The sequence below is a fragment of the Ctenopharyngodon idella genome, chromosome 5 (genome assembly GCF_019924925.1).
Source record: "Ctenopharyngodon idella isolate HZGC_01 chromosome 5, HZGC01, whole genome shotgun sequence".
Classification (NCBI taxonomy): domain Eukaryota; kingdom Metazoa; phylum Chordata; class Actinopteri; order Cypriniformes; family Xenocyprididae; genus Ctenopharyngodon; species Ctenopharyngodon idella.
Window position 1 is genome coordinate 33,275,926 of NC_067224.1, and position 27,989 is coordinate 33,303,914.

The window sequence follows — 27,989 nt, forward strand, 5'->3', positions numbered from 1 at the left end:
TATTAATTAACGTACTTACTATAGAAGGAATAGTGTTTGGTTTAGGCTTAGCTGCATGTAATAATGCATAATTTACTGTTATTACTACAGTAACATGTACATGTATAGTACATGTAACATATGTAACAGGGACACTGTAAAATAAAGTGTTGCCAAATCTTCCACTTAAGCCCTCAAAATAAAGCACACATACACACACGTAGGTCCGATTCTGTGGTAAGCAAATTTACAGAGTCATCAATGGGCCTGGTGGCAATCAGCACAATCTGACTTCCCTTTTAAGCCAAAGCACGTAGTTCACAGCCAGCATGCAACACACACTACTAGATGCACACCCACACAAATGCCTGGAAGCATTTCTGTTTTTAACCTCAGAAATCAAACAAATACACAAGTCCAATGCAATGATGTGCAGCACGGATACAGCACTTAGTCAAATGCTGTATACTAGTCTCCACTGAAAATATGAATTAATATAGCAGTGAAATGACACACAGACAGCTGCAAAAAACAACAAACTGCATGCTTCATTTCTTGCTCATCAATTTTGCATATTTACCTCCAAGCTTTTACACTTTTAACATGACCCATTTCCACACTGACACATGGATGAAAGGATTTAAGCAAACAAACTCTGCCATTTTCACTGTATTTCGCTGCTCAGGGTTTTGCAGTCATGACCTAACAATGTGTCCGCAAAGTTTCTATTTCAGAGTGAAGTTAAAATGTGGAATAAAATGAAATCTAATTTTAATCTGAGATCACCATTACTAACCCCAGTTAGTTCAGCTATAGATTCTCAATAAATACCCCGAACAGCATATAAATATTAATTCTGTGCTTTCGTGACTGGCCGTAAAGAGAGGAGAGATGCCCCTCAGTGCCCTAAGAGCCCTTTAGAGCGTTTTCTTTTGTGTTAATGCGCGTAAAAGCTAATGCTTGTCCAAGAAAACGAAAGACAGCATTTTACTACTACCAGACCTCAGCAAGAGAGCCCCGGGCACTATTTTCATTGCACAGAAAATGCCTTGACCTGAAAAAACAAAAGCGTGTGATATTTAACTCAAGCGGTTCAATAGAGTTTCCCTGGAGAACAGCGTCCGTGAGCGGACCTCATGCGCACTGTTCAGAGCAGTCACGACAGGCCCACATCACACACATCATACTGATGTAGATACAGTATGACTGATCTACTCTACTGCACCAGATCAGTTTTCTCTCTCATCTCTCTGTTACTGTTTGTTTAAGATCATCTCTGATCACACAATCAGAACTAATGGTCACACACTCTCAGTTCACACACACATGTACACAAATTCACACACACACACACATAAATAATGAAAGACCCACTTGAATTAAAATCACATTAAACTCTTTGATGGGAAATATCATGAACCACACACACACAGACACACACTAAGCTTTTTTCACTAACTGTCTTAAAAGGGACATAGCATAGGCCTAAATATGATAATTCTATATAATAAACTTTAACCTTCAGGAAAAAAAAACATTTATAGAACAACAAACAAGCAAACAACAAAAACAAACAAACAAAAACTATAACTAAAACTGTAAACAACTACAAAATAAAATGAAACAAGCAAAAGTGACAAAGCAAAATGAATAAAAACAAAAAAGAAACAAAATCAAACCAAACTAAGACAGACAAACAAACCAAGACAAAGAAAAACCAAACCAAACCAAACCCAAAACAAAACCCAAAAAACAAAAACAAACAAACCAAACCAAAAACAAAACAAAAAAACAAACCAAAACCTTATTCTTTTGAGGACATTCCCAAAAGGAGGCTTTATCAGATTTACCTAACATTTTCCAACTAGTCTCCAAACAATAGCCAAATTAGAAAGACGCACAAAACCATATTATTTTTTATTCATTACAACAATCAGCAAGTTTGTCAAAACAGGTTTAGAGAACCGGACAATGAAGATTGATTTCTAAGATTTCCATGCAGCTGCAGGCCTGAGGGAAAAGTTTCATCTAATTAAGTGATGGCAGGCGAGGAACGGTGCAAATGACAACACTTCCAGGCTCCATCTAACAATATTTATGCACACAAATCCAAACATTAGACACAACAATGCCATCTAAATCTGGAAAAAGGGTATTAAGTTTTGTTTAAATTCATGTAAACAGACTGCTTCGTTTACATGAACGCATGTGTGTGTATTTATGTGTGTGTGGGATTCTAGCAATACTTTGGGGAAAACATTGCTGAAAAATGTTGACAGAAGTTAGCTAAATCTAACAAAACCATCCTTTGGGAATGTCCTTTAAAAAAAGGTTCAAATAGTTAGTTTTTATTTAAACTCTAAAAATGTTGAGTTGGTTTTCATTTAGGGTCTGTCTTTGGTAATTATGATTAGGTTTATTTTAAAAGAACAACAACAGAAGTTTAAAGTATGCCCTTATTTGGATTGCTAGGTAAATGTGTGCTTTTGTGAGTGCTCATACACATGCCTGTTTGTATATGAGAGGCGCATGCAGTCATGCATTAACTGAGGATGTTTTTATAAAATTGCATATGTTGAGCATGGGGTCTGGGTCGGTGCAGCAAGGAGAGTTTGCGTGTCTGGCTGGCGGCCAGTTCACAGCCCAGCTGGATATTGCTGAACTGCTCTTGCAACCTCCCCACAGCCCAGCGTGTCACTTCGGGATTGTTTCCGTGGTACAAAGTTTGTTCAACCTCTCTCTCTCTATATACTGGTTAGGGCTGCTCTGATTTCATCAGCGTGCCATACAGGTTATTGCTCTGACAGCGGCGCAATCCCTAATGAACAGCTTGATACGGAGGAAGGAATGTTTTGTTGACCAAAACAGCTTTTAGTCTCAATTAATTCTGCTGTCAAAACAAATGGAGGGCAACCAAAAGCCTGAATGTTCAGTCTAGACCCCTGGGGGTCACTATACATTCATACATGGTTCAATTGGTCTACCTGTGTATGGCATATTATATACACACACACACAGTATCATTCAGAAGTTTGGGGTCAGTATGTTTTTTTTTATATATACTTTATTCAGCAAGGACTCATTAAACTGATTAAAAAGGCACAGTAAAGACATTTATAATGGTACAAAAAATTGCTATTTTAACATAAATGCTTTTGAAATAGAAAAAAACAAATGTATCATGGTTTCCACAAAAACACATCTGTCAACATAGATAATAAGAAATGATTCTTGAACAACAAATTAGCACATTAGAATGATTTCTGAAGGATTATGTGACACTGAAAACTGGAGTAATGATGCTGAAAATTCAGCAAATTTAAGGAATAAATTACATTTTAAAATATATTAAAGTAGAACAGTTATTTTAAATTGTAATAATATTTTCACAATATTTCCAAAATAATAATTAAAAAAATTACCAACCCCAAACTATTGAATGGCAGTGTTTGTTAATATATGTATTATTAGTAATTATTTATATAATTTATATACTACTTATTTTGACCACTGATTAATATAATATAATATAATATAATTGTAAAGATCGGGTTATTACAGCGGAAGTGCATCATTTCTGTGCCACTACTGTCACCAATCAAGAAAAATGATTATTTTCACAATGGTTTCCCGAACACACCCCTGTTATCTGGACGAATAAAACTTATGGTCCCACCCCAAACTCACGCCATTTGTTGAACCAATGTCACCATGTCAGGATGCTCAACACAAAATTGTTGGGAGAGGGAAAAGTTGTCAAGCCGTGTAAAAGGCAAAATCCAGCATCTAGTGTACTACATTTATACGGTTAACATAATTGCTGGCTAAACCGGTGTAATTACACTCCACGCCCCTTTAGCTTTAAGCAAGATTATATTCTCTATGTGAAATGTGAAAAAACTTCCACCCTGTGAAAGGAGGGAGAAGCAGGAGGTCAAATGAAAGATCACGGAGGGATAAGTGAGGAAAAATAGCAAGAGCACAGGGGGAAGTGTAGCCGTGTCAAGCTCTATCAATCTCAAGTGGCTTAATCTCGTGTAAAGGTGGGCGAGCTTGACATTCCACTTAGCATGTGACGCTAGCGTTAGCATGTGACAGCCAGCGCTGGCTGAGACCTGGGCTGAAAACCCCTGTAAGGGTCAGAGCTCCACAAATCCTGTGTAAACTCCACTATGCTACAGCAATCAAGTCAAACGTACTCCGAGTGTGTGTACAGTGCAGCCTAACGCTCATTTCTAATCCCTGACCAAAAAAAACATAATTTTGTCAGTTGGTAATGAACTTATGACCAGTCTTGTTAATAAGATCAAGAGCAAAGTAGTTCGGTACCAGAGTTTAATACTGTGTATGTGATTTAGCTGTGTTACCTGGTCTCTCTTTGCCTGTTCCTTTGCTTTCTGCCAGTTTCTGTATGAGGCTCTCGATGGAAGTGTTCTCCATGTTGTTCACAAACTCTTGTTGCACCTTTACAATAAAAACAAAAATAGATGCATAAGATCACATGCCCTTCTTCACTACTTGCACTGCAACAGCTTAACAGACAAATAAAGGCATATTTATATATAGATGTAACAAATGTTTTCTAAAAAAAAAATAACAGTATTTGATTAACATATGCTAAATAAAAGTTTTGTAGTTGACATAGTAGGCATAAAAACAAGATGACCATCAAAAATCTATTACATATGGTTTCCTAAAATTATTTTTAGATTAATTAGTTTTATGTTGAGTTTCCCTCAAAGTGATATATAACACATTTGGTAGCACTTTACAATAAAGTTCAGCTAATTAACATAGATAACGCATCTTAAACTAAAAATCAACATATCCATTCGTAAAACATTAACTTGTGTGAATTTATGAAACTTATATTTAAAATAATACTAGTACATATAAAATGAACACTAACCAACATTAATAAATGCTGTTAAAATATTGTTCTTTATTTCATGTTAAAATTTGGATTAAACAATGTTAAAAAATTGAACCTTATTGTGACCACACATTTGTGATTGACATGATGCCAATAGGAAGACTGAAAGGTTTCTCCCACAGACCGTATGTACGATTGTTCCTTGTCAAATTATACCAAAGGGTACAATTAAAAAGCCAAGAAAGACCAAAAGTAACATTGACCATCTTTAACGACTGTACCAAGACTTTGTTCAGGATTGGCAGCATTTGCATCTGAAGTCACTTGACCAGGCAAAATAGGTCATGGACTGCTTATTCTTCAGAGTGGACTCCATGTCATTTGATAGTATAATCATAACATGAAGTGAATGCTAAATAACGAGGTATTTATGTTGCAAGTCATACATACAGGCTAGTATGAAAACTGTAAACATGAACCTCTCTCTCTCTCTCTCTCACACACACACACACACACACACACACTCGCGCACACACACACACACACACACACACACACACACACACACGTCATCAACTGCTGTGCTCCAGTTGTGTACAGCAGTTGTAGCAGTGTGTGGAAAATACATACATATATACACATACACTACAGTTCAAAAGTTTAGGGTCAGTGAGCTATATTTTAAAGAAATACTTTTATTCAGCAAGGATGCATTAAACTGAAGAAAAAGAAAATGTGTCACTGTTTTCACAAAATTATAAGCAGCACAGCTGTTTTAAGTACTGATAATGATAAGAAATATTCCTTGAGCACCAAATCAGCATATTAGAATGATCTGAAGGATCATGTGACACTAAAAACTGGAGTAATGGCTGCTGAAAATTAAGATTTGCCCTCACAGGAATAAATTACATTTTAAAACATATTTAAATTGAATATATTGTGATAATATTGTCACAATATTACTGTTTTTACTGTATTTGACTGGATCAAATAAATGCAACCTTGATGAGCATAAGACACGTTCAAAAACATAAAATCAAAATCTTATCAACCAACAAACATTTGAACTGCTGTATATTTAACCAGCAGTGTATAAAATTGCAAAATTCTGTTTTCTAAGCTCAATCAAGCAATAGGTAACTTGTCTTGAAAATAAAATAACCACATTGATAATCACTGAATTAAATAATTTTTGCAGTTATTTTGCAGATATTTTTTTTAACAATGACAGAAGAGACAACATACTAATCATCTCACATTAAAATACAACTACCAATCTCTGGAAAACTGAACAAAGGGGACTAAGAAACCAGTGTAATGAGATCCAGAACGGCCTTATGATTACAAACTACATAATGTGTTATGATCAGAAACCTGGACTCTAACTGCTTTCACTCTCAGGCAGCGCTTCGTCACATTACCAGCACTAGAGCTGTATCCCACGCAAGCAAGATCAAGGTTTTGGAGAAGGATAAGGTTGAGAGCTAGTGCACGCAATGAGGATGTGACATTATTTCCCCAGGTGACCACTTTGACTGTCCTTGTTTTCATAGCCATGAAGGGATGGTGACAAATGCAATACGTCTTCCAAACATCTCCACCACTGACTCAAAGCTTTCCTTTTACAGTTGACATATTCCACAGATTTTCTAGTTCATGTCATAAACATACAGCACTTATAAAAATTTGTCAAGTTGATTTAGTATCCATCTTCTTGCCTGTTTGTGGATGAGAGGGGCTGATTGACAGCATGTGTAGTTGTGCATATATGTTTGCTTAAGAAGGGGAGAAAAAAAAGCGAGGTCCTGACTGTCCTTTCAGACATGCACAGATATTCATGAATCTCGCTGTGAAGCAGAACAGACTTTTTAAGTGGTCTAGGTTCAAGTTTTTTTTTTTTTTTTTGCATTTATTTTTTCATTCAAATTAATTAATTAAAAAAAAAAATAACTCCAATAAAGACTTCTAAGCCATCAACCAAACGGGGTTAATATATACTAAAAGCATAAAAAACATTTGTGTTACTTACTAAAATAAATGTTAATTGAATTAAAACTTGTTTTATTTCAGCTAATTGCCAAGGCAATCCCATTTTTATTTAGTTTAAATTGACATATTTAAGTAACTAAAAAACTAAAATAAAATTAATAAAAACTTTATAGATAAATTTAATAGAAAACTAACAAAAATGACAAACAAAATTACTTGGTTAAAATGAAACTGGAAAATAAAATAAAAAATTCAAAATATTCCTAAAACTAATCTCAATTATACCAAAACAACACTGCTCCGAAATGAATCAAAACAAAACATAAAAAAAAAAAAAAAAAAAAAAACTAACCTAAAATCTTATGAAGTACTGCAAGGATATTAAAAAAAAACAAAAAAACAAAAAAAAACAGCCAAAATAAAATTGATTATAAATAGAAAACAATTCGTAAAAATGTAAAATATTCAGATAGTACACAAATAGATAGTACTAGGGTTTTGTCAATTAAACGCTGACTATTGACTCATATCTCATTTCTCATAGCTTGTGAAGTGTTCAGTCTGTCTCGAAAGGTTTATGTACAATATCACTAAAAAATTTGACCTAATCTCTTCTTTCAAAGACACATGCCATTGTTCTATTCTTTTGCTCTGTCATTCCACATCTAGATCCCCTTGTTACATTACGTTCTCAAAACTCATATACAGATGAACAGTGACACCAACTGTTGCATGAATAAATTCTGTACTTGAAAGAGGATTTAACTCATATTTATGCAAACAGAAACAATGTAATCAAAATAACCACAGAAAAAAACTCCAATGTTATTTCTCTTCAGGCTCAAGCTGAATACGAGAGAGAGTGTGGTTAGGAGGAAGCCCAAACCATGCAATAGCTCTGTGGTCAATAACCAGTAAAATGCCTAACAGAGATCTTTTTGCTGTGGGTGTCTAGGAATGAGATTGTGCGCATTCAGTATGGAAGTGCATTTCAATGAATAACAGGGTATGCATATGGTATAAATCACTCTGAATCAGTGGCAATAGGATTAAGAATAGATAAGGAACGATTGATCGGACAGCCTCATATTATGAAGTTCATTTCTGCTTGCTTGACTTCTGCACGTCTACAGGTCTCTGACGCCCTCTACAGCTAAAAGATGATACAGCCAGATCTCATAGGCTTAAAGGGTTAGTTCACCTCAAAATGAAATTTCTGTCATTACTTACTAACTCTCATGTCGTTCCACACCCATAAGACCTTCGTTCATCTTCGGAACACAAATTAAGATATTTTTGATAAAATCCGATGGCTCAGTGAGGCCTGCATTGACAGCAAGTCAATTTAGACTTTCAAATGCCCAGAAAGCTACTAAAGACATATTTAAAACAGTTCATGTGACTACAGTGGTTCAACCTTAATGTTATGAAGCGACAAGAATACTTTTTGTGCACCAAAAAAACAAAATAACGTCTTTATTCAACATTATCTAGTGATGGGCGATTTCAAAACACTGCTTCATGAAACTTCGTAGCTTTACAAATCTTTTGTTTCAAATCAGTGGTTCAGAGTGTGTATCAAACTGCCAAAGTCACGTGAACCACTGAAATTTTGAAACACTTATGATGTAACGAAGCCTCGTTTACTGAAATCACGTGACTTTGGCAGTTTAATACACGCTCCAAAACACTGATTCGAAACAAAAGATTCAAAGCGTCATAAAGCAGTGTTTTGAAATCGCCCATCACAAGATATTGTTGAATACAGTCGTTATTTTGTTTTTTTTGGCACACAAAAAGTATTCTCGTCGCTTCATAACATTAAGGTTGAACCACTGTAGTCACATGAACTGTTTTAAATATGTCTTTAGTAGCTTTCTGGGCATTTGAAAGTGTTAATTATCTTTCCATTGGATTTTATCAAAAATATCCTAATTTGTGTTCCAAAGATGAACGAAGGTCTTACGGGTGTGGAGCGACATGATGTTGAGTAATTAATGACTGAATTTTCTTTTTTGGGTGAACCCTTTGATCAAGTTTTCCGACTCCTTTTCGGCACTGAATTTTCACACATATATATATATATATATATATATATATATATGAAAGTGTCTGGTAATAATGTAAATGTAAATGAGCTCAGGCAACATCTTAAAATAACATTGGCAGCAGTAATAATGTGTGCATGTTTGTCTGCTCACCTCTCCGATCTGTATGTGCGTCTCTTCAACAGACTGAGAGTATGAATGGATAATCTCCTGCATACGCATGACATGTTCCTCTTCGATGCCCTGGAATTTCTGTAGACACACACAACCTTTAAATAACTTATCTTTCTGAAACAGTGCAAAAGCAGTTTAAAAATGGATAATACTGGATACTAGTTTTAGTCAGTCTCAAAATGTGAAGCTGAAAGCAGATGTTAGAAATGATACTTAATCAGACCAGAATATTTTCCACAACAGTCCTGTGTGTGTGCTTTTACATAAGTCTCCTTCTTATGTTGTTGGCACAAGGCTATGAATAGCCTATTTGGGTGGTCTGGGCGGCTAAGAAGCATGTAACACGCACAAACACTGAAAATGAATATGCATGCGTGTATGTGGGATGTGTGTGTGTCAAGGATGGCTGCATGCCTGATTTGCTGTTTATGCTCCTCTCAGACTGACAGTAGGGTTTTAGAAGATTTAAGGGGAAGAGGAGAAAAAGACAAGGAAATGAGCGGAAACAAGATAATGGCAGCATAAGTCAGAGCATGTGTGACCACAGGGAAAAAACGTGTTTGTGCATGTGTGTGTGTGGATCATGTAAGGAAACATCAATAAAGAGCTTAAGCTTTGTATGTCTGAGGACTCTGTGGCTCTGATTTGGGAAATTTAGTGTGTATGTGCGGGACGGGTGAGGGGCTGCTATAGTGTTTCCAGCATTGCGCTACTGAATTTAAAGCAAAAGACATTATATTGTAGTCGTGAGCTTGCAGTCTTCAGTATAATGAGATAAAAAAAAGATTGTGTACCATGAAATAATACAAAGACAATTAAAAAAAAAAAATCATTTTAATTTGGAAGAAAAAAACTATAGATTATTAATTAAATTGTAAAAAAAAATAAAAATAAAATAATAATAATTATAAAATTAAAAACAATATTAATAATTTTGAAAACATTTTAAAATAAAACATTAAGTTATACGTTTTTTTATGGAATATTGAAGTATTTATTATAAATGTTTTTAGTCAAACCAAAAATTATTCAGACATTTTTGATACATTTTTACTAGTGGGTGCAGGGCACTATAGTTCATTTATGTAAGTGAGGATAGCAAAATAAAGTAAACTGTGACATACATCATACCTAAAATTTCTTCATACAGTGGACTACCAGTAAAATTGATAAAACTTTGGGACCAAAAATTATTCAGACACTTTGACCTGACCATGTTTTGCTTAAGTGTTATCTGACATAATTAAGATTATTTTTTTCTGACACAGTTTAACTCTTGAGATCTTGACATATTACCATTTTTTTAAACTATAGTGAATAAACTGTATTAATGAATGAAATGTTCAAGGTGATTTTAATATTGTTAACTGAGATCAAGCTGCATAAAAGCTGCTCTAATAACACACTCACGCACATTCCACACAATCTTACTTGTGCGGTTTCTGTCATTCTTTGCTCAAATTCTGTTTTCGCAGTGGCATACTTCTCCACATAAGACTTGTAGGACTCCGTGGCTTTCTTGACCTTCAATCCAGCCTACAAACAAGTAACACAAAACAGACGGAGAGAAATGTACACATTTAGACACCTTTCAAACACCTTCCAGATTCCAAACTATTGGGCTACCATTCATGTATGTACAAGTCTGTGTCTGTACCTTGTCCAGGTCTCTCTGTGTGGCCCCCTCTTTGCGCATACGTTCTTGCTCTAGCATCTTGCTGACATAGTTTTCTTTGCTCTTCTGTAAGGCCTGTGACACGCTCTGGATGTTCTGCACAGCCTCCAAAGTGGACGCCACCTCCTCCTTTGTCTACAAGCCAGAAATCAGAAAGAACTTCAGTATTATTCTCATCTTTAAAAACAAAAATGTAATTTTCACAGCCCTAAATGTCTTGCTTTTAAATGTACTACAACGGACATAAAAATATATAAATATATCAAATAAAATAATTATAAATTATACATTACTTAAAAGGTCAAGTATTTATTTATAAATCATGGTTATAGCTTGTATTATTTGCACTGGCCTTAAATTATGCTGATTTCAATAAAAAAAAACATATTGCAGATTTTTTTTAAACATGCCAGACCTCTGACCTTTTTTAAGGAATGACATGTGTACCACAGACTCATTTAGCTGAGAAATTGGGTTCATACTTTGCTATGCAGCGTGTTTTGAGCAAACCTACATGGATATTAATCAAACACCAAAGATGACGGCAGCTCCCATACCTTCTTATGATTTTTGGCTTGTTCCTCCACATATTTCTGGACTTCCTTGATGAGCTCTTGCAGTTTGCGGACCAGCTCCATGTGACACGCTGCCAGTTTCTCCGTTGACTGTTTAAACACATCCCACACCGGCGCAAACGTCCTGTGGAACAAATGGCCATTTCATTTCATACTCAACACACTTCGTACAAATAAAACATAAAAATGTGTTAAACATGATTTGTGATTTAACACCAAGGTGTGTTTATTCTCTCGATATCAGATTTATCCTCTGGTCCTGGTTGTTTTTAATGGAAACAGCCACTAATGACACTATAATGTCTGTACTGACAATATGATATGTGAGGGGGGTGTGAAAATCATGTTCAGTGAAATAAAGCACCGCAGGCCAGTGAAAAACCAGCTTTCATTTCACACAACTGCATCTAGCATATTTTGCGAATAGTTATTACACAAACTTTGGCTATTTCAGGATCATAATAGCAATAACAATGAGTTAATTGCTTTCTTCCTGCAGATCGTTTTGAAGTAGCTTATGAAGTTTCGCCTGACTGGCAATATGTCTCCCATTAGCAAGGAAAGTACAGCAAGTTTGCCAGAATAAAGTTTATATAGAATAAAGATTCACAAATGTTCCAGGCAGGTAAGTGAACAGCTGTGGGTATTCATTTAGTTTCCTTGCATGTAATGAACTTGGGCTTTCATGAATAAAGCCTGAGAGACATTGAAATGATGTGGGTTTTCCAGCTCATTATAAATACATTATTAAAATGGTGTTCATAATGAACCCATAGGTCTTGTAAACCTTCAGACACACACGCACACGCGCGCACGCACACACTTACCCTAGCTGAGAGCAGTTGCTGGCAGTCTTGGCCAGTTTGGTCATTGATCTTGAATAAACCTCCTCTATGGTGGCTCTGAGACAGGAGGGGAGAAAACCATATGTAAACAATCACTCGAATCCAAATAATGTCTAATACGGATTATTATTTAGAAAGAAATCCTTTAAACAAAACTTTGCAGTTTTCACTCTCACAAACATTTACACAAACTTAATTGTGCTTTGTTTTAAAAAAGCTGATTTAAAGAAAATCTAAAAGTTCAATGAAAGTTGCACAAATTACACAAATTAAAATGCACTGACATATAGGCAAACAAAAGGCCTCTGATTTTTTTCCTGCCCTTACTGGGATCACCCTTAAGCCATCCTAGGTGTATATGACTTTCTTCTTTCTGATGAACACGAATGGAGTTATATTAATAAATATCCTGATGCTCCAAAGCTTTATAATGGCAGTGCACGGAAACCACCTGTTTGAAGCTCGAAAAAAAAGTGCATCCATCCATCTTAAACATACTCCACATGGCTTCGGGGGGTTAATAAAGGCCTTCTGAAGCAAAGCACTGCATTTGTGTAAGAAAATATCCATATTTAACACGTTATAAAGTAAAATATCTAGCTTCCGCCAGACCGCCTACAGTATTCAACTTACGAAGAAAGTGTAATGCATCCCACAGTTCAAAACGCTTACGCTACGCCCTACGACTTCCATATTCAACTTAACTGACGTGACGTCAGTTACACTTTTTTCGTAAGTTGAATATGGAAGGCGGTCTGGCAGAAGCTAGTTATTTTACTTTATAACATGTTAAATAAGGATATTTTTCTTACACAAACGCATCGCTTCGCTTCAGAAGGCCTTTATTAACCCCCTGAGCCGCGTGGAGTACGTTTATGATGGATGGATGCACTTTTTTGAGTTTCAGGTGGTTTCCGTGCACTGCCATTATAATGCTTTGGAGCATCAGGGTGATTATTAATATAACTCCGATTGTATTCGTCTGAAAGAAGAAAGTCATATACACCTAGGATGGCTTGAGGGTGAGTAAATCATGGGGTAATTTTCATTTTGAAGTGAACTAATCCTTTAAAGCTTGTGCAACACTTCAAGGACCAATGAAGTAAAGAAGACTTGAACTAAATTAAACTGGAAGACATAATCTGTCAGTATTAAAAACACAAATTGTTAACAACACATACATGTGTGAAAGTGTGATGGTTACATATTCAATAACAGTCAAATGTTTACACATTTCATTATCTTAACCTTTTGATGCAAAAGCTTATGCTTAAATGTTTGAAATTAGTCTTGTAGATATAAATTGTGAATGCAAATGAATTTTACAAAACTAAAAAGATTTTTAATTTTTAAAAAAAAAGCTGAAGGAAAATCAGCCAGCGTGTGCTCAGCAAACAAGTGAACTCATTCAGCACTTTTTTAAAAACATCTCAGGATGTTTTTGAGATGTCTGAGAGAAGCTCAGAGTGCTTTGGACACTACGTAATTCCCATACTTTCATTTGTGTCATTTCATTTCGTAGTTTGGATGTTTTAACTAAATCTGAAAATCAGAATAAAGATTAAAAAAAATATATATATATGTAACTTTGTCCAAAACTTTGATTGATAGTGTATCCCTACAGACACTTGCCCAGATTCTTTTGAAAATATATCGCTATGGTCTTTTTTTGTTGTGCCAAACATGAAAGATTTATAATAGCAAATTATACTGTTTCACTCTGACAAAGACAACGTCACACTGTGTCCAGAAGGGGGAGACAGACATGATCCATTTGTAGCAAAACCTCTCCCAATATCTATCAGCACCCCCACTCCCCTCCAAAAAAAGCTCACAATGCAATAACCAAAAGTACATAAATCAAGAATAAAACTTCCAATGGCCTAAAAATGCACTGGCATTATGACTCTGCAAAATTCCACTGTCAGTCATAGAGCTCATGAGATGGTTTAAACCTCTGCACATTTTCAATCTATCAAGAGTGTGAATTCTTTCCATTAGTTTAACGCGGCTTTGACAGTTAAAGCAGGTGAGACGGGTGACGGATGCTGAGGCTTTTGGAGAACTTCCAGCATTCCTGAAAACCATTTGGATGGTTTTGTGAGAAAAGTTTTAAAATAGTTTCCTTTTGAATAGCTTTACTCCCTTGACACGCTTTGCTTGTGTAAGACAAGCAAGATTTCTAGCAGAGCTTCAACCCTTTCACAGGTGAAACATCTGACAAAACTGTGCATGTTTTTGGAACAAGAAGATCTCAGAAAGTATAACAGCTACTATTCAGTACTGCATTCAATAAATAAAACATTAAATTATGACAGTACAAAATTTGTTCAGACAGTGTCATCAATATTCGGTATAAAATACACTAACCAGCATAATAATGACAGAGGCATTGAAAGAGAGTAAGAGTTACCAAAAATATATGCATGACACAGCTATAGACCTTATTCACAGCAGCGCCGTCTTTGATTTTTAACGGGAATGAGGATAGACATGCATATCTTCAGCGGGTTGTACTGTTATTTAATGTGTTCTTGCATTGTTCTGCTGACAAAACACTGCAAAAATATCTTTCCAAGAAATTTCAGAAGACAAAAAATACCTGACAATATGAGCTGTGACCTGTGGAAAATTACAAGTAATCTAGGAGCTTTACAGCGGATGCCATTGAAAACATGGTAAGTCTATCCCTCACAGCCTTGCTTTCATACCTGTCATACCTGGTGCTGCTCTGAATAAGGTCTATAAACAATACTGTACATTCAGTATGAAGATACATTTCACATCCCTGATTGCTTAAAAAAAAAAAAAAAAAAAAAAAAAAACACTTGACTGATGAGCATTCCCAAATATCACATTTTTACCAGATTTTTAAACCCCATACAAATTTGGATTGCTTTTATGTGGTTTCTGCTGTTTAGTCTACAAAAAAAAAAAAAAAAAAAAAAAAAAAATTTTGCTTCTTGTGTGAAATGAGTATATGACAGATAATTTGATTGTTAAGATTCAGAACTAGTGAACAAGAGATGCATACAGTGTTCATTTTATTATTATTTATATAGTGTTACAGTATTTTTTTAATATTTTGAATTAATTTTATATTTTCAGTTTTCATTTACTTGTATTTTTTTTAGTTTTTGTTTTGTTTTAATTTATTTTTGTCAGTTTTAGTTTTAGTCATTTTAATACTTCAGCTTAAATTTAGTTTATTTTAGTTAGTTGTCAATGCAACATTTCTAATGTCTGTTTCTGTTTTTTAAGTTTAGGCTTTTCATCTAATATTTATATTTTATTTCATTTCATCTTTATTTCAATTAAAAAATGATTTTTAATAACAACAGCCTTTTTTTTTTTTTTTTTTTTTTTTTTAGAAAAAATGAATGTCTGTGTTATGATAGTCTGTTACACTGAATTCATTACAGCCTTTTAGGTGACTCCCCTCATCCCCACAAAAACAAACAAACAAACAAACAAACAACACAGTTTTACCTTTCTCTGATGAAGTCTGATAGCTCCTTGCTGGATATCTGGCCATGTTTCATGTTGTGGTACAGTACATCGAATCCATTGTTTTTATCGCCCTGCCAAAAAGAACATATAAAATTAATTAAAAACAACTGCATTTGATCAACATCACTACAGTTGTTCCTCTAATAAAAGAAAAAAACAAAAACAAGAAGCAATGCTACGAAAAAAAGCCAAACTGCATGTCATCATTGACGCAGACATTTGTTTACCACTTTAGGTTTCTCAACAATCATTGCTGTCATGGTCTGAATGGCTTCTAGCTGACTTCTTAAAGCAGACTGGTCCACCATGTTCATCCGCAACATACTTTCCTGTATTTTTGCCGTTTGAGAGAAAGTCAGTGCTGTAAGGTTGATCTGAACTGTGCAAAGGGTTTCATAGTAACCATGGTTACATTGCTACAAGTGTCTGATATCAGCGTCTTAAAAATGCAAACACTAAACTAATGCATAATTCAGATCTGAAGTGAAGTCTGACCCCTCTTCTAATATTGTAATGACAGAAACACAGAAACACACAAACACACACACACACACAGCCCAGCTTTAACTCATAGTAAAATGTAAATTAAAAAATTTGCCCGTCCTATTTAAATCCAAACAGCGACTTTTTTTTTTTGCCCGGCAACTTTTTTAATGTACATTTTACTATGAGTTAGACACCTGCTTTAGACACCTGTAGACACCTGCTTTATGTACATGCCTCAGAAGAGACATAGGCTTGAATATTATTATTAATAATAAAGCGGTGTTTGCTGAGCATATCTGCTCTGAGTGTCTATAAATTCGTCTGTTATCAACAGACATAATCAATCATATGCTCTAATACATCTAATACATCAGATTAATGAACCAACCCAAAACAAGCTAAATTGTAAGCTATTTTATCATTATTTCTCAAAAGCCAACTGTGAAAACACGGATATCTGGCACACCACGAGAGTTCAACTAGTGATTCAAAGAGAAGCACGAGAAGAAGAAGAAAAAAAAAATCATCATTCATAACCATTGTAGTTATACACAACCATTTAAAAGTGTGGGGTCAGTAAGAGTCTCTTATGCTCACCAAGACAGCATTTAAAACAAAATACAGTAAAACAGTAATATTGTGAAACATTATTATAAATTTAAAATAACTGTTTTCTACTTTAACATATTTTAAAATGTAATTTATTACTGTGATGGCAAAGCAGAATTTTCAGAAACATTCCTTATTATTATCAATGTTAAAAATAGTTAAGATGATTAATATTTTTTGTGGAAACCATGATTAATCTTTTTTTTTTTTTTTTCAGGATTATTTGTTGAATAGAAGTTCAAAAGAACAGCATTTATTTGAGATAGAAATCTTTTGTAGGATTATTATAAATGTTTTACTGTCACTTTTGATCAATTTAATACATCTTTACTGAATAAAAGTATTAAATTATTTAAAAAAAAATCTTACTGATCCCAAACTTTTTAACGGTAGTGTACCTCTTTGGAAAATATTCATGGCAGTTTTCATTTTAAAAGCAGCTTTTAAAAATCTTTCAGAGAAGAATGTAGAAAAGCGTGTTAGATTGATATGATGACCATGCAAAAAGACATGATTATTAAACAGAATAAATAGCTCTACTCTCAGATTTATACTATACTGTGTAACTTCCAGATCAGCTTTTGTGGACACAGCAAATATCATGCAGTGTGTGTTTCCTGTAGAGCAAAGAAAACTGAGATCTGTGTGAGATTGTACGATTGTATGTGTGTTGAAAGAACAGCAACAGGAAATCCAAGCGCTACAGAAGTGACCGACATGAAGAATGCAGTGATATTAAAAAAATACAATAGGAAAATAACAATAAACTCAGGAAAATGCTTTGGGCGTCTGCTCCTTGCATGCCAGTTTGTTCTGTGATTGGCCCACAAAGCCCACCTGACTTTTTTGTGCCTAACCTTTAAACACAAGTCCAGTCATAAACTGTCATCACACAGAATTTTACTGTCACTTTGTTTTGTTCAGATTCTTGTCAATTGACTTTTAATACTTAACTTGGCTTAAAGTCTTTTTAAAGTTTAAAGGGTAAAGGCTTGTTTTAACCCTGGGTTAAGCAACGTTTCACATTTTTGATGTGAAATTTAAACAGCGTAAAACAATGATGTGCCAGAATGTTACAGCAAGATGTTTAGCAATAGACAACCAATCATAAACTGCTTCAAAGTCACAGAAAATGACATGCTGTGTTTAGTTTCTATTATTCAAGTACAAACATACGCACATTATTATCACATTTACTTTCTGAAAAACAAATCTCACAATAACCCAACAATGGCATTGTCAAAACTATGTCAAATATCTATGACCTGCTATAAATCCTTGATGTTGACAAAAGAGAAGTTCAGAGAAGACATACAGTGGATGAGGAACAAAACATGCTGGTGGAAGTTGATAAGTTGAGCATTGGAAAATGCTTACTGACTTTAATGTTGTGTGTTAAGCCTTTGTGTATGTTTGTGTTTCTGTCAGGGTGTTTAAACCACAATCTGGCTCAGGTTAAACTAAACAGAATTCATATTTAAAGCCAAAACACACAAGAAAAGACATGAAGGTGTTTGCTTGGATTGAATGTGCGTCTATAGGGCTTTTCACACATGAAATAGTTAACCCTGGGTCATTCTAAACCCCTGGTAAATCCTGGGTTATCTTTATTCATGTTTCACACTGCTCATACTATACCCGGGGTTCACAGTTAATCCTGGGTATTCATTAGCTGCCATTTCACACTGCACATTCCTAACCCTGGGTTAAAGTCCTTATCTGCATATTTGCGGTGTCACTGACTGGACAAACGCAGCACGTGACCTGTTTACATAAAGGCTCTAGCACTGAGCGTCCTCATATTACACAATGCTGACTGTAATATCAAGTTTTCAAAACTTTTCAAACTATAAAAGGTAAGAATGATGGTCTCTTCTTCATTCCAATTGTCACGTTTTCCATCGCCGTTTGACATTTTTCCTATCATATGCAGAAACGACTGTTTATACATCGCACAGTGCCCAAAGCGCGCGAATATATCGGTTGCTAACCATCTAGTTGTAACATTCTAACACCACATCGTTTCACACTGTACAAGTTTGGTACCGCAATGCGGCGTTAACATCGCAAAAGCAGTGCTAACCCTGCTTCTAAATTACAAGTGTGAAATGCTTCTATACCCAGGGTTAAAAGCGGTGTTTAGAATGACAATAACCCGGGGTTAAGCGCAGTGTGAAAAGCCCTTATATGTGCTTGTTCATGCAGCTAGGGCGGCTGGTTTCACAAACTAGGTGAGGTTCCCACTCCAGAGACCATATGCAAAAACCTTGACTGCAAGCACACACACTTTCTGCATTTTTTCAATTTTAAAAATACTTTTTTTACTTTATTTTTAAACCATTTTTACAAGCGAGGATGTCCACGGGAGATTTGGTCAGATTTAGCTTAATTCTGGGTACAAACTTGTCCCCAAAATATGGCCAAGTAGGTATATACACACACTCTTAGGAGCTCAAATCAAGAATGCCAACTTGGAAACTGTTTTACATTTGAAAAAGCAAATATTCCACCTCCATAAATCTACTCTCTCACGATATTGTTCTTATTCCTTTACTTATTTCTAGCATCACATTCACCTGGAACAATTAATAACAAACCCTCTGAATCTGATATCTGGAACCCTATTTTTGAACTTCAAAATAAAACCATTATGGCAACCAAAATATTCCTCCTCTAGCAATCCCATCAGGCCACTGCTTAACTTATATCTTGCATACACAATTTATTTTTTCAAAGTAGCAAATTTAACAAATGCAAAAACAAAATATTAAATTCTTTCCACCCACCACTTACATCGCAAATTTGGACACCATCTCAGAATGCTGCAATACCCTTACAATATAAGCTACTCTGCATAGTAGCTTTAAAATGCATTAGCTTTTAAAGTAATGTATGAGATAACACGCAGTCTGGGAAAGTTAACTGCCTGGTTTAATGCATGGTTTAGTCCACCGCCATCTGCTCAACCTAACCCATGAAGGTTTTAATAAACATTACAAAGCATGCTAAAATTGGCATAGCTTGACACTGTCTGGCTTCTAGTTTGAATCAGCTCAACAGAACACAGAGATTTGAATTGTGATTTCATTAGTATGCATTACGTGTATCTTGAGTGATGGAGACCAGGAAATAAAACCACACTCACACTTACAGCACCAAAGATTTACTTTTTCCTAACAGAGACCCAAATAATTTATTATTATTTACACATTAAATATTATACTATATTAGAAATGACTTTTATCTAATATTGAAAATTATCTTCATGTAACATTATCTAATATAATATTAAAGATCTTTTTCACAAGTATTTTGGAACAAAAGAGCAATATAACAAATTTCAGTCTGATGAAAAGCATTTTTGCAAAGCATAAATCCAATGCACAACTACACCTGTTAAAAATGACCTTGTACATGGAAGATTAAGATCACTTTGCAGCAACATCACAGATCAAATCAGTAAATGGCTGTTTATAACCTAAAAGCAAACCAAACATAACTTCAGTGAAAACATCTACAAACACTTACAGTGGCTCAATTACTGGAAATCACACTGCCAGTCTGAGAGCAAATATGGTAAGTCAACAATGAGCAGAGCAAAATATCTAGACATCAACAGTGTCAAAGTTCAGCCGAATCCCTTTCACCACAGCTTTGAGTCCCTCACATGACCTTCTGAACTCCCCCTGTTTAAGCGGGGTGATCTGCCTCCATGCTAGGGACATCTGTCCTACGGACGCACAGCATTGTGGATTAATGGAAACGTAACATTCACATGCATTAAAAAACAAAGATGTCCAATGGCACATTTAAACACCTTTTTTTTTTTTTTTTTAGAGGGAGTATATAAAAATGTCTTTTTGGACATTTTTCAAAAATATAATTATCTCACCTAAATGTCTGATCACACAATGCATTTTTGTTTTTACAAAGGGGACATTTTGTTGCACAATATCTTACACAAAGCACAAGCCTGATTTCAAAATTTGAATTGAATTTATAAAAAAGACAAGTAAACAGTCAATAATAAAATAAGAACAAATAAACAAAATATAGGAAATGTAAAATAACACTGGATAGCCTTCCCTGAAAAAAAATTAAATATAGAGGAATACTTACATTTAAAGTTACAAAAGTTATTCACTTATTCTTCTTGTCTTTTGTTGTTTAATTAACATTAAATGACACAGACAGCAACATTTATTTATTTATAGGCTGCTAAGATCCAATATACTGTTACACATGAGATTTTTTTCCTCAACATTCACTTAAGATATAACCGACTGTGTTTACGTGAATACTCGCCAAGACGGTAACATTTTACATACATTTGTGTGTATTTGACCATTTAAGTGCAATTGGCCACAAACTCAATTTGGTACTCACAAGCTGAATGTTTAAAATGGCAAGATTTAAAAAGATGTGCAAATTATAAACTTTTGTGCCAATGCAAGGCTGCCTCCACAAGTGACAGTTTTGTCAACTGTGCAGCTTGCTTATAGTGCAGACGCACACAAGATGTGATTTGTAAAAAGTTATTTAATAAAGATGTATGAAGTGTACCTCACCTTATATTATTATAAGGATTATAGCATTATAATAATAAGCATTATAATTTTTCTGTATTTGTTTGCGTTGTGAGTATTTGCAGCGCGTTTCTGTATTTGGTTGCATTGTGAGTATTTGCAGCGCGTTTCTGTATTTGGTTGCATGCGAGTATTTGCAGTGCATTTCTGTATTCGGGTGCATTGTGAGTATTTGCAGCACGTTTCTATATTCGGTTGCGTTGTGAGTATTTGCAGCACGTTTCTATATTCGGTTGGGTTGTGAGTATTTGCAGCACGTTTCTATATTCGGTTGCGTTGTGAGTATTTGCAGCACATTTCTGTATTTGGTTGCATGCGAGTATTTGCAGTGTATTTCTGTATTCGGTTGCATTTTGAGTATTTGCAGCACGTTTCTATATTCGGTTGCGTTGTGAGTATTTGCAGCACATTTCTGTATTTGGTTGCATGCGAGTATTTGCAGTGTATTTCTGTATTCGGTTGCATTTTGAGTATTTGCAGCACGTTTCTATATTCGGTTGCATTGTGAGTATTTGCAGCACGTTTCTATATTCGGTTGCATTGTGAGTATTTGCAGCACATTTCTGTATTTGGTTGCATTGTGAGTATTTGCAGCACGTTTCTGTATTTGGTTGCATTGTGAGTATTTGCAGCACATGTCAAACTGATGAAGATGTTTTCTTAATTTGCTGGGGGGTTTCTATTTGCATGAGTTTTCTTCAGTTGCAGTGTGTTGAGCTCTCTCGGCCACCGTATCTGCTAAATGAATTACTGTAAATGTAATCGGAAAATGACGTGCATGTAAATGTTATCAATAACTGTTCTGACATTTTAGACTCTACAAATGACTAACACGACCATACATAAAAAAAACAAAAATAATGAGTTCTCATGAAGACCTAGACACCTAGAAACTAAATGATAATATCAGCAGTATGACTCAACCGGATACATTTCCGTAAGCAGGTGTTTTCTTACTGTAACAAGTCTGAACAACCACCAACAAAACCAACAAAGCAGAATGTAAGATATCAGCAAAGGTCAAAAAAAAAAAATCACACGGTGCTCTTCGGCATGAGAGGAAATATGTGGTTAGATGTATTTTTCTGAAGGAAACGAGACTAGGAGGTTTCCTTCACACACCTTTGTTGTGGGTGGTTTAGGGTGAGTTGTCACAACTGTGGGCGGCAGACGCTGGAGGGCAAAGAAGACTGATTTCAAGAGATGATGATGATTTCATGGCAGATAAATATCAAGACTATTTTGACAGTCTTCCCCTTCCCTGCATTAATTTGAGCTTGACAGCTTCAGTGAAGGAGTGCGGCTCTCTGTGTGTGGGGTATATGTGTGTGTATGCGTGTATGTCTGTGCCCTGCATTACAAGCACACAGCTGATCATAGGCGTCCCTGTTTCACTGAGGCCTCAACACAAAGACCTGATTGAGAACAAGACTCCACAGCTCTGCAATCCCTCATCTCTCTTCAGCTCCCCCCATCTCCTGTTTTGACAGTCACGGCTTCCAACTGCACACTTTCTCACCCTACTCAGCTCAACACTTGTGGCAGTCATATGCTGTTTAATGGTTAAACCATGATCATATGTGGCACATGACAACAGAGGAATCTTCTGGGATGCTCACATACTGCATTAGGCTTTATCTGTTCTGTCACTTAGGTAATGAATTAACTTTAATCAGAACAAAAATCCTCAATAACTTTTCTTGCACAATGGGGAAATGGTTATTTAAAAAGTGAATAGATTCTTGGTGTCTGTGGAATGTAAGAGATAAAGATAGACTGTGTGTGATCACACCTAAAATCACACACCTTCATTCTACTTAAAGTGAAAAAATGAAAAAATATTCTTCCGTGGCACAATAAGGAAATGTTAAACTTGTATTAATAGAAAAAGACGCAATAAAAGTGAATATAGGCTGAGGTTGTCAGTCCTTAAAGGGAATGTCAACCAAAAAAATTTAAATTCTGTCATCATTTACTCACCCTCATGTTGTTCCATAACCTGTATGACTAATACAATGCAAAATGAGATGTTAGGCAGATTGTTATAGCAATAGTTCAATCAAAAATTAACATTCTGTCATTTACTCACTCTCATGTTGTTCCATACCTTCTCCAGAACACAAAAGTTGATATTTTGAAGAATGTTGGTAACCAAACCATTTTACTTCCACTGTATGGACAAAAACATACAAAATACCTTCTTTTATGTTCCATGGCAGGAAGAGAGCCATATTGGAACGAAATGACAGTGGGTAAATGATAGAATGTTCATTTTGGCTGAACTGTAGCTCATTTTGCGTTGTATTGAACTTATACAGGTTTGGGGTGAGTAAATGATTACAGAATTTGTAGGTGATGTGTCCCTTTAAGAAGCAAATATGTCTGATAAGGAAGCATATTTTGATGAGGTAAAACTTGATAGTAAACCGATAAACACGAATAGAGAAGGGGCTAATTATTAGATGGTTCACATATTAATTAATTATATAATTCTACACAAAACTTTATAAAACATTCTGGCCTGCAGTCTAACTTCATTACGGAAGAACTAGCAGGACAGCATTGTGATTGACAGCCGTAACATTCAATGGTGTTGCAGAATAGGATCATTAAAATTCCAAGACGTTGACAACAGCCAATCAGATTGATCGGAGGTGGAACGTAGTTGGCTGTCTGTCAGATGGATGTAATGAGGCCCAATCCCCGGTCTAGCTGGACGGCATTCTCCGAGAAAAGTGAGGGGGCAACAGGCCAGTATGTTCTCGTGCTTGCCTCGAACATGTTTTACCGGTATTATCCCAACAACGGCCGGTGTGAATCAAAACACGAAGAACAGCCCCAGAAATCAAGCATATCATAGCAATTTACAGAATGACAGACGCGTTGTGCTGAAGAGTTGTCTTTAAGCCGCAAAGCCAAATAAAAGCACAGCATAAACAACCTACCCAGAAATTTTCCAGGAAATAGGGCGTTATCATCTTGCTGTCCTCCCTTCTTCACAGCGGCGCTTTTCTTAATTTGAATTGCCTCAGTTGGCTCAGTTAATCCACCGTCCTCCCCCCGATGTTGTTGTGTCTGGTGGTTTTTCCTCTTTTTTCCTGCTCTTCTGCTGGGTTTTCCTCTATGCTCTGAACACGACTCCACCTCCTCACTTGCGTTTCACCCCTCCACTTATTTAGTATTTCATTGAGATAATTATTACAAAGAAACAGTGACGCTGGTGGCGGTTTCAAGAATTGCATTCCCATGATGCAATCGTGTAATTTTCATGTCTCTCACTGTAAAACTCAAATCCTTAGACACTCTTTCCTGGTATAATAATCATATGGGATTATGCTACGAAATGTGGATATATTATATTACCGAGATGTTACTGAAAGGTCACAGTTGTAATGAGCTACTAATCGTGGACACTAAGTATCAATTAAATATACTTTTTAAGGATATTTATAAATGAATTGTGTAGCAGGTATATCGGTAACACTTTACAATAAGGTCTTTTGTTAACATTAGTTAATGTATTAACTAATATAAACTAACAATAGGCAATATATTTGTTACAGTATTTATTAATCTTTTTTAATGTTAGTGAATAAAAACAGTTTGTTCACGTTCACAGTGCATTAATGTTAATACGACTTTTGTTTTGATTTTATTAATGTATTAGTAAATAATGAAATGAACATTAACTAAGATTAATAAAGGCTGTAGAAGTAATGTTCATTCTTAGTTCATGTTAACTAAAGTAGTTAACTAATGAAAACTTATTGTAAAGCGTTACCGGTATATCTCTTAGTATTAAAGATAATCCAAACGGGTAATTTAAAAATGCTGAAATTACTATGCACTTAAATGTAAAAAGAAAATGGCCAGAACATACACAAAAAGGTATTTGAATCAGTCCCTGCATTTCCAAACTTGTCTTTGAAATTCATTGGACAAATAACGTAATCAGTGATTTTTGAAAAGGGTTTATTCTTATCAATGTACAGATCCAAGCAGTGAAACAACCTCACGTCCATAACAATGTCATACAAATATCATTACAAAATTTCTACAGTACAATATATATTCTTTGCATGATCCAAAATATTTGGTGGCCCCTAAAAATGATTACTTTCTATATTTTAATCTTTCTTCGAAATCAGATTATAAAATAAAAGTCAAAAATCACTATAAATGAAATTGCTCTCGGACCAGAAATAGGGAGCTTTTGAGCAAAGGTTTCCTTCATTATTACATTTTCTTAATTTCCACACATATAACTATACAGCAGTTGGTGCAGTTTAGGGTGGGGACACAACATTTAGGTTCTTACATTTTGTACTTCACAAAAAGCAAACGAGAGAAAAAAAGTAAAACCATTAGATTCATTACTGTGCAATCTCCAAGTCTCATGGCTGTATTTATACCCCCACCCCCCCAAAAAACTCAAGTTTAACTTCAAGGCGATACAGTATATACTGCATTTATATTTCATAAATAACAAGTGTTCACATACATAAGGGCCAGTTTCTTCCATATTATCCCCACATGAAGCTTTATGAGTGTCTACTAACTGATATTATATCTCCTCTAATTTAAAAAAAATGGTTTACATTCCTTTACGAGGAGACAGAGTGACAAAAATATGCCAGTTAGAAAGGATATTCACCAGCAGCAAAATGGATTAGAGTGAATTGCTCTATTATTATTATTATGAAACATGGGAGAATGAACAGCAGAGAAAGGCATACATTAATAAAAACAGCAAAAAACAAAACAAAACAAAAAAAAAAAAACAGTAAACATACCTCCTGAGGTCTCTACAAAATAAAATATTCAAGTAGAAAATTACAACACATAGCAGCATTCATAAGTGTAAGACGACACACTTAACATTCATAATATCTGCCCACATCGTTTCTTTCTTTGTTCTTTTCATTTTTTTTTTTTTTTTTTTTTTAGTCAGAAGAATCTCCGACCCCTAATCGGTTACAAATGTAAAACAGCTGGAATGTGACAGACAAACGGAAGAAAATAAAAACACTTTGCAGAAACATACCAGCACAACACAGACTCAGAAACACCTGACAGTATCCCATGGTGTTCAGATCTAAAATTGTAAAACATTTCTCTGCTTACATCCTTAAAAGTCTCTCAGCTGGTAAAAAGAACCGTTTCACAGGCCTCCAGATGAGTATGAACATCAGTCTTGTCTGTCTGAGACTAAAGTAGTGGCAACTTTTAAGCACAAAGTTTTTAATACCTAAATCCTCACACTCTGGGATACATTCAGACATTTTAAGGCTTGCTACAATTCACATGAGGGACACAAATACTGCCTCTACAAGCACTGTACTGTCCAGGAATATACACAACACAACGTGGGACATTTTTTAAACTTCATGCACGAGGTAACAAAACTAAATAAAAGTCACAAAAGCAATATGTGGATGGTCACCTATTGCGTATGTGTGGAAAAAAAACACATTATTAAAACTAGTCTTTATGAGGGGGGCTAGAAAAACAGATTGCTCATTGGGCCACCAACATGCACAAATCAAACAACTAAACATCCAGATTAACCTGATCAGTCAAAACAGATATTACAAGCATCTTCAAAATCATGCTCTGAGCAAACTAAGCAAAAAGAAATTGCAGATGTCTCAAAAATGAACAAAAGGTGTGTTTAAGGTTCACTAGTTTGGATCCATGTCACGCCACGCTGGAAAGTGAGACTGTGGAATATTAAAGCCTCGCACAGAGCGATGAATCAGATGTTTGAACTGTTCAAACATCCTCACTGTGTTAATATGGAGTCTTCCCTCTCGTTTTGCGCATGCTAACATAATTTACCAAGACAAATTTAGAAAAAAAATAAAGTTATGCAGCCATTCCGGTTTTCTTCCTTTATCTTCGCATCACTGCCAGTCTAAAATGTTCAAAGATGAAAACCCTTTCACTATCAATGATATGAGAGGACTTACATTTCTAGTTACGTTGTGTTACCTTTTAGACGGAGCGTCTAAAATATGGTACACTTTTAGCATTTACTGTCTTTAAATGTTTACCGTCTACTGCTGTGCATTGCTGGCACACAAAATACAGTCTGCACACTTTCATGCAGTCGAGCTATACCCTACATCACCCCATGCATAGGGACTTATGCTTAGAGTCCAGTTGAGATTTACATCACACCCACCCCTCTAAATGATACAGTCCAGAAAAAAAAAAAAAAAAAACTGTTTTTTCAGAGCTTGTCTCCAGGCACTTTCCTATGTCAGGAGTGCAACAATACAGAGTTTACACATATCTTTGTGTCATTGTTTTGATTTTTTTAAACCCCTGGATGTCCCGTTACATTAAGTGCCCTGGTGAATGAACGCTAACAACGTATTTTGTTTTCACCCTCATGGTTGATTGTTATGACATGATGAAAAAGCTTTCCTCCCTATTTTGGTTTGGCTTGGCGAGGTGTCGTCGACTAGCGCCTTAGCTAACACTTCCCTCCCACCCCGTCTACAGGGGTCCAGTGGGCCGTATGGCTCCCTCCCCTGCTAGACCACCCTTCCCCCCAGGAAAAGGGCAACATATGCCCTGGGTATCAGAGGTTCCCATCCTCTCCCATAGTCAATAAGCTGAAAAACAGACAAGA

General features: G+C 35.4%; 2 protein-coding genes across 9 annotated transcripts in view; both read right to left on the reverse strand.

Annotated features, from left to right (window-relative positions):
- Window positions 1-24,519, reverse strand: part of fcho2 (FCH and mu domain containing endocytic adaptor 2) — a 43,912-nt gene extending 19,393 nt beyond the window's left edge. For all 8 annotated transcript variants that reach the window (XM_051893980.1, XM_051893977.1, XM_051893981.1 and 5 more), the window contains exons 1-8: window positions 24,298-24,519; window positions 15,651-15,742; window positions 12,144-12,218; window positions 11,299-11,440; window positions 10,724-10,876; window positions 10,498-10,602; window positions 9,046-9,144; window positions 4,347-4,443 (exon numbers count right to left, since the gene is read on the reverse strand). In XM_051893980.1, coding sequence (XP_051749940.1) covers window positions 4,347-4,443; window positions 9,046-9,144; window positions 10,498-10,602; window positions 10,724-10,876; window positions 11,299-11,440; window positions 12,144-12,218; window positions 15,651-15,742; window positions 24,298-24,330 — 796 coding nt within the window. In that variant the 5' untranslated portion in view covers window positions 24,331-24,519. The remainder of the gene's footprint in view (window positions 1-4,346; window positions 4,444-9,045; window positions 9,145-10,497; window positions 10,603-10,723; window positions 10,877-11,298; window positions 11,441-12,143; window positions 12,219-15,650; window positions 15,743-24,297) is intronic.
- Window positions 24,520-25,307: 788 nt separating this feature from the next.
- Window positions 25,308-27,989, reverse strand: part of tnpo1 (transportin 1) — a 33,341-nt gene continuing 30,659 nt past the window's right edge. The window contains exon 24 of the mRNA XM_051893082.1: window positions 25,308-27,972. The gene's annotated coding sequence lies outside the window, so the exon portion shown is untranslated. The remainder of the gene's footprint in view (window positions 27,973-27,989) is intronic.